This window comes from Vicia villosa, linkage group LG3 (assembly GCF_029867415.1).
Source record: "Vicia villosa cultivar HV-30 ecotype Madison, WI linkage group LG3, Vvil1.0, whole genome shotgun sequence".
Lineage (NCBI taxonomy): Eukaryota > Viridiplantae > Streptophyta > Magnoliopsida > Fabales > Fabaceae > Vicia > Vicia villosa.
In genome coordinates, this window is record NC_081182.1 from 8846513 (window position 1) to 8853710 (window position 7198).

Below are 7198 nucleotides of genomic sequence, written 5' to 3' on the forward strand. Positions count from 1 at the left end.
ATTGACTACGTTCCTTTCCAAAATCATTTGAATGTCAACTAAAATTTCACATGCACAAGTCATCATAAACATTTTGTACATATCACAAAATATAGCAAAATTTCAAGTGTATCAAGCAAGTAACCTCAAGTATATTTTCACACTCAATAGAAAAGACAACATAAATATTGAACATTTATCATGTGACAAATCCAAAGCACCCTGCATTTTTGCTTAAGGAATTAGTATAACAGTTACATTTATTCAAAATCATCAAGCTGGTGCAATGGAAACTTTATCAACTTGAACAATATATTCAAGTGTTGCAAGTGGAGGAATCTGCACACCAGAGCCTAAATCAGCACCATTCTCTCTAAATCCCAATTCAGGTGGCACTATCACCTTCCTCTTCCCTCCTGCCTTCATACTTTTCAGCACATATTCTATCCCTTCACACACTCCTTTACTATATGGCCTTGACCCCATTACTAGTGCCAATGCTTTCTTCTCCCCTTCAAATGTGTTCACAAACACTTGACCCGTGCTTTCGACTTTTCCCATTATATCAATCACAACCAAATCGCCTCGCCTCGGTGTATCCCCGCCACCAATCTTCAATTCATAATACCTGTAGAAATCGCGTAACGTATAAAAAATGAGACATGCATGCATACAATTTTGTATATAACATTCAAAGCTTCTTCTTACCTTATGCCATTAGGCAGAATTACCTCTTCTGCCTCCTCGACACTCCTACGAATACAACGATATCATTAGACTTCATTAACTGAATCTTTTAGTAATAAAATTTGGAGCGGCGAGAGAGACCTTGTATTAGCCTCTTGTTGAGAAACCTCGAGGCGAGTTTTGATTTGTTCTGAGACGACGCCAAAAGCAAGAAAACCCAACCCATGCAAGACCAACTCCGAGGCCGAACCGTCTAGTCAAGGAAGTGGCTATCCAATCTGTGGAATTAACCTTATTTGATGAAACTACTGGTTTCATAGGCTTCTGTTGCTGTGAATTGATAGAGACTTGTACTGTCTGATCTTCATTTGAAATTTTTGTTGGCTGTGGAGAGTATGAATGATCACAGGATTTAGCTAACAAGCAAGAAACTTGCTCAGACGTCAGAGTGAAGTGAACCTACAAGTAAATAGCACATCACATGTATCATAACAAATCCATGTACACTTCTCGGAGAGTATGAATGATCACAGTCACAGGGATTTAGCTCACAAGCAAGAAACTTGCTCAGACGTTAGAGTGAAGTGAACCTACAAGTAAATAGCACATCACATGTATAATAATAAATCCAATTCCCAGGTTTTATTTTATTGGAATGAAATTTGTAAAAATCATGAGATGCCGCGTTTACTAGCTTAGAAAAAAGGGAAAATGCAGGAGTTAGTAGAGGTTATGAGAAAAGTGAAAGCAGGTGGGTCTACCAGATTGAAAGCCAGAACTTGCAAGGAAGAATATAGTGTAACTCTGGTTCCAGCTGTTGTTTCCAATCAACCATTGAACACAGAAAATCTGATATTTGGCATTGAAAAATTATATTCTGCTTGCATAACCGTTTGGGCCTTCGCAGTCTGGATTGCTCGACGCATGTAAATCTTGACTTGCTTTGGTTGTCATGTGAAAATAGAACATGAATGACAAGTTTGGCAGTCACAGATTCCCTCCCTGTTCGCACATCAACCTGCCAGGGTTTCTCATCGTTAAAAAGGTTGCCACTTAGATGATTAAACCAAAGAAAATTCAGTAATTTCGCAACAGCTCAGATCACAAAGGTCCTGAGAGCTAAAAGTTAATCCAGGAGCAAAATAAGAGAACCAATTTCTTGTTTAAAAGGCATTGTAGCTACGCACTTATGAAGGGAAAAGAGTAATAGTCTTGGCAATTTATAAAAGAAAAGTTCAACTAGAGGCAGCAGCAATGACTCGAGACAGAGTATATGTTATACATGGAAAGACACACACACACACACATACACATTTTCTAAGCATTTACAGTGTGTGAGAGATAATAGATTATAGAAGCATAATCTAAAATTGAACTAAAGTAGATGTCCAAAAGTAAGTAAATAAATAAAATGGAACAAAAGTATCTGACCTTTTTTCAATATTTACTAGACCTCTCTCCATCATTTCATGACGAAGTTTCTCTGCTTTATCAGTCTCATTTTTCTTGAGCAGTGCACCAATAATTGTATCAAAAGTTACAGCATCGGGGGAGCAATCATTGGTATCCATTTTTGATAGTAAGAGTATAGCTTCATCAAAAGAGCCATCTTTACAAAGTGCATTGATGATGATAGTATATGTTCGGACATTTGGAGGACAATGGTGCATCAAAAGGTATTGAAGAGCATCTTCTATAATCTTCAACTTTTCACCTTTGCACAAATTGTCAACAATTACATAGTTTGTGTAAAAATCAGGCCAAATTCCTTGAACAATCTTCCAAAATAATGAGATTGCCTCGTCAAGAGGTCGGGTTTTACAAAGCGCATCTAACAATATATTGTAAGTGACTACATCTGGGGGTTGACCACTATCCCGCATTTCATCAAGAAGTTCCTTCACGTGTGGTATTCTGTGCAAATTGCATAAGCCATCGATAAGTGAATTATAAGTAGCAATATTAGGGACTAAATTTTTACGACGCATCTCTTTAAAGAGAACCAACGCTTCATCAACCATTTCATTCTTGCAATAACCATTAATCAAGACATTATAATTCAAAACATCCGGTTCCAAGCCTCTTTTGACCATTCCATTGAATAGTTCTTTAGCCTCGTTAACACTTTTTCTTAAAAAATACCCATCCATCATAGCATTGTAAGTAATAATATCCGGTTTCTCGCCTCTTTTCATCATCATAACAAACACACCCTGTGCTTCTAAGATCCTTCCTTCTTTACATAACGCATCAATCAATATGTTAAACGTAAAGTCATCCGTATCAACGTTTTCCCGCACCATTCTCATCAGTAATTGATTTACATCTTGCCATCGACCTACGCTACAACAACCACGAATTAAAGAGTTGTAGGTAACAACATCAAGTAAAACTCCCCTGTCACCCATCCGAGAACACAAGCTAAGCGCATCCGTGACAAGTCCATCTTTGCATAGTCCATCAATGACTGCACTATACATAACTAGATTGGGTTCAACCGACCGTCCCTCCATCTCTTGTATCAAATGTAACGCAGCTCTAGTTTGCCCGTTTTTACTCAACCCATTGATTAAAATCCCATAAGTAAATTCATCAAAAATATACCCTTGGGCCACTAGGTGTTGGTAAAAGTTCAAGGCTTTAAAAATCATCCCATTCATACAAAAACCATTAATGATTGTATTAAAAGTGACCATGTTAGGTTGATAGCCACTCTTAAGAATGGTACCCAATAACGAAAAAGCAAAAGCCATATGAGTTTGATGACAAAAACAATTAATCAAGATGGTGAAAGTGGCAATAGAAGGCGAAATCCCCCTTAATTGAAACTGGGAAAAAAGCGAAATTGCAATGGGATAATGCCCCATTCTGACAATAGCTCCTAGAACCTTGTCAAATTCACAAGTGGGTGGCGGAGAAAGTGCACGAATCATGCAATTGAAACGAGTAACAGCAGCATCAAGATTATGAAAGCCAGAACTTTTTCGGCGTTGCGAATGGCTGAAGAAGCGATAGAGTAGCAATGTAGAAGAAGTTAGAATAGGATTGCGAGAGAATTTGGGAATGGCATACCTTGGATTTAGCATCATCAAGATTCGTTCCGTTCCTCTCCCGCTTAGCACGTGATTGAAGAAACGGTGATTTGGAAGGAAGATTTGAGTTTGCAGAAGAAAAAATGGTAGAACATGGTGATTTTCTGTTAAACCATGATGAAAGAAGAAGAAGAAGAAGAAGAAGAAGTGTGCGCTGCCGCTACCGGTAGCATAGGTCTCTCAGGTAGGAGACTTTTTTTTTTTTTTTTACAAATTGAAAGGCAACCGTTGGATAACATGATGATATGGTACACTCTAACACACAATAGTGCACTCCCAAAAATTGCATAATGTCAGTATGCTTCAAATTGATAAATTAAAACAACTTTTTTTATTTGAATAATTTTAAAACGTTAATAAAATAAATTAAAAGAAAATACTAAATAAAAAATTAATTTAGCTAATTTTAAAGCAAGATTTTTAAAAAATAATTTTGATATTGAAAAACGTTTTACTTTGAAAATATGCTAAAATTAGCTAAATTAATTTTTAAAAATTAGCTAAAGATGGTCAACCATGTCAGGGATGCATTAAAGATGGTCAACTATACGTGAATCATGTAATATAGTCAACTGATAATGGTCAACTATGTTTGAACTATGAAAGATAGTCAATTGATGATGGTCAACTATGCGTAAATCATGTCAAAGATGCATTGATGTTGTTCAACTATGTGTGAACAATGGAAGACAATCAACTGATAATGGTCAACTATGTGTGAACCATGTCAGGGATGCATTGAAGATGATCAACTATGTGTAAACCATGTTAGAAAATCAATTGATGATGGTCTACTTTGATCCACAAGATCCGAGTCATTGAAGATTTGTTCCACAGACTTTGAGTCATTGTTGAAGATCCGTTCCACAGACTCTGATCCACAGACTTTGAGTCATTGTTGAAGATCCTTTCCATTGAATATAAGTTATTGTTAAAGATCCTTTCCATTGACTATGTAAGTGTTCAGATACCGCAGACTAAGATGAGAAACTACTATGTAAGTATTCAGATACCACCGACTAAGATGAGAAACTAATGAAAGTATTGAGACACACACCACCGACTGAGACTATTCATATACCACCCACCAATACCAACCTATGTTATGGGGTGTTTCAAACTTCTTGATGAGTGTTGCAAAGAGATTGAGGCTCTGTTAGCAAAATTCTGGTGGGGTTCTTCTGAAGAGGAAAATAGGATCCATTGGGTTAGTTGGCATAAAATGGTTAAAGCAAAAAATTTGGGAGGAATGTGATTTAGAGGAATAAATGATTTTAATGTTAGTCTGCTGGGTAAGCATTACTGGAGACTGGTGATTGGAGAATCCTCTTTGCTTGAGCATGTTTTTAAAAGTCGCTATTATCCTAGAACTTCTATTAGCGAAGCCAAGCTAGGTTACACCCCTAGCTACGCTTGGAGGAGTATTTTAGGAGCAAAAGAAGTGGTGGATATGGGGGCTAGATGAAGGATATGAAATGGGAGGAAGGTGGATATTTTGAAAGATAATTAGTTGTTATCGGTGTCGAGCTTTAAAGTGGTGGGACTTATTAGGGGAATTGAGCATGGAGTTACTGTCAGTGATCATATTGACAGTGATATTCGCTATTGGAAATGTGATTTTATTTCAAACTGTTTTGGTCCTGTGGCTTGTTCTCATATTTGCAGCATACCTCTATCGTGGAGCAACTTAGAAGATTCACTCATTTTACATTTCAAAAAGAATGACATGTTTTCTGTGAGGTCTGCCTACCACTTGATGCAGAAAAACGTGATGCTGCTGTCCCAGGACCATCTAGTCATTCCCAGGAAAAATCATGGAAGAGAATTTTGTAGGAGTCCAATTCATACCAGAATCAGAATTTTTCTTTGGAGGCTAGCAAAAAATGTTCTCCCAACTCGTGCTAATCTGGTAAAGAAAGGTGTGAAGACATCTCCTGAGTGCCCTCTCTGTCACGGTGATGATGAAACTGTGGATCACCTCTTCTTTCATCGCGTCCACAGCAAGATGGTATGGTTTTCCACCCCCATGAATCTTAGGGTTGATGCCAACTCAGGGATAGATTACTGGCAGATGATAGTGACACTCTTAGCTCCCAATTGTTCCGTGTCACCTTGTGGAAATTATGGCACCATAGAAACATGGTGGTGTTTAACAATGAAAATTTTCGCCCTCGTTTGATTTTTGAGCAGGCTAGCGATTGGGTTTTTGAGTTCAACAAGTCAAACCCGTCGAAGAATTCGGTTAGGAGGGAATCTTCATTTGCGGAGGAAAGCGAAGGTGATGGCGTGGTGAGATTATCAGGGTTTTTAGTGACGGCGCCATTGCTATGTGGTGTGTGATGAAGAGCCATGAGAAGTGAACTTTCTTCTCTGCAACTAAAAGAGTGAGTATGGATATTGATCCTACCATGGCGGAAGCTTTTGCAGTTCGTTGAACGCTAAGATGGCGAAAAATCTTAACTTCCACAATGTGATAATCCTCTCTAATGCTTTGTCTGTTGTTGACAGTATAAATCAAATCTCTTTTATTGCTAGTATGGAGCCTTATGTGGTGGACTATTTGAATTTGATGAAACAACTTAGTCTTGCCACTTTTGTTTTTGTTAGGAGAACTAGTAATCAGGAAACCCACGGCTTGTTGGTTTGGGTCACAATTTAGGGTCTAGATCATGGATTGGATACCCTCCGCCTAATTCTTTTCTTGTCCCCGTATCATTTTCTTCTATCTAATGGAATAGTAGTTAAAATAAAATAAAAAAACGAGTGTGGCCTTGAAGTTGCAATAAACCAGATTCTATTTGTATGTGTCTTTGTTCAGGAGTACACTCTCAAAACTAGTGCTTTCAGTCATATTTTTGTTCAAGAGTACACTCTCAAAACTAGTGCTTTCGGTCATATTTTTGTTCAGGAATACACCCTCAAAACTGGTGCTTTCAGTCATATTTTTCTTCGTAATTTGCCTATACGTAACGTGAAAAAGTTACACCCTCAAAACTGGTGCTTTCAGTCATATTTTTCTTCATAATTTACCTATACGTAAGTTTCAAGCATGCTCATGTTAAAGTAATGCTCAATCTTATCACCCTTGTTGGTGAAGTGCACAATCCATTCCCAGAATCAGTAATTATCTAAAGCTTAAGTAATAGACTCATCATACTACAATTTTATTTTTATTTTTATCTACAATAGAAAAAAATATGTTAAATTTATAAAGAAAAAAACTGAAATAATTTCACACGACTAGTTTATATTCAAATGTTAATCTAAAATTATTCATCACCAATATGGACGAATTAATAAAACAGGTTTGATAGTTCCTTTTTTTCCAAAACAGTGCAGTTTTGTTTCAAGTTCAATATAAGAAAATTGAAGTGCTGACCATCAAAATGGGATCCATGGAAGGATAATAAGCAGATAATAAAGCCAACACAATAAGAATA

General features: G+C 37.1%; 2 protein-coding genes across 5 annotated transcripts; both read right to left on the reverse strand.

The window, feature by feature from the left end:
• Window positions 1–252: 252 nt before the first annotated feature.
• Window positions 253–984, reverse strand: LOC131657514 (peptidyl-prolyl cis-trans isomerase FKBP17-2, chloroplastic-like). Its single transcript, XM_058926903.1, has 3 exons — window positions 834–984; window positions 711–732; window positions 253–607 (listed from the first exon to the last, which is right to left on the reverse strand). The coding sequence occupies exons 1-3, from the start codon at window positions 982–984 to the stop codon at window positions 253–255; spliced, it is 528 nt and encodes a 175-aa protein (XP_058782886.1).
• LOC131660227 (putative pentatricopeptide repeat-containing protein At1g12700, mitochondrial) lies at window positions 517–3998 on the reverse strand. Of its 4 annotated transcripts, none has more exons than XM_058929408.1 (5): window positions 2098–3996; window positions 1428–1684; window positions 808–1125; window positions 688–732; window positions 517–607 (listed from the first exon to the last, which is right to left on the reverse strand). In XM_058929408.1, the coding sequence occupies exons 1-2, from the start codon at window positions 3753–3755 to the stop codon at window positions 1654–1656; spliced, it is 1689 nt and encodes a 562-aa protein (XP_058785391.1). In that variant the 5' UTR covers window positions 3756–3996; the 3' UTR covers window positions 517–607; window positions 688–732; window positions 808–1125; window positions 1428–1653. The 4 variants fall into 4 exon arrangements, with proteins under 4 accessions (XP_058785391.1, XP_058785392.1, XP_058785393.1 ...); XM_058929409.1 differs by having other exon boundaries at window positions 808–1256; XM_058929410.1 differs by lacking the exon at window positions 1428–1684 and having other exon boundaries at window positions 2098–3998.
• Between the last annotated feature and the right edge of the window lie 3200 nt (window positions 3999–7198).

Bases quoted from the DNA above. Each gene is read 5' to 3' on its own strand.
- LOC131660227 (XM_058929408.1), bottom strand. From the start codon at position 3,755: ATGATGCTAAATCCAAGGTATGCCATTCCCAAATTCTCTCGCAATCCT. The intron at 1,685-2,097 runs GTCAGATACTTT...AAACCCTGGCAG, and splicing joins CTAGTAAATATTGAAAAAAG to GTTGATGTGCGAACAGGGAG.
- LOC131657514 (XM_058926903.1), bottom strand. From the start codon at position 984: ATGAAACCAGTAGTTTCATCAAATAAGGTTAATTCCACAGATTGGATA. The intron at 733-833 runs GTTTCTCAACAA...TTGTATTCGTAG, and splicing joins AAATCAAAACTCGCCTCGAG to GAGTGTCGAGGAGGCAGAAG. The intron at 608-710 runs GTAATTCTGCCT...CGATTTCTACAG, and splicing joins GTGTCGAGGAGGCAGAAGAG to GTATTATGAATTGAAGATTG.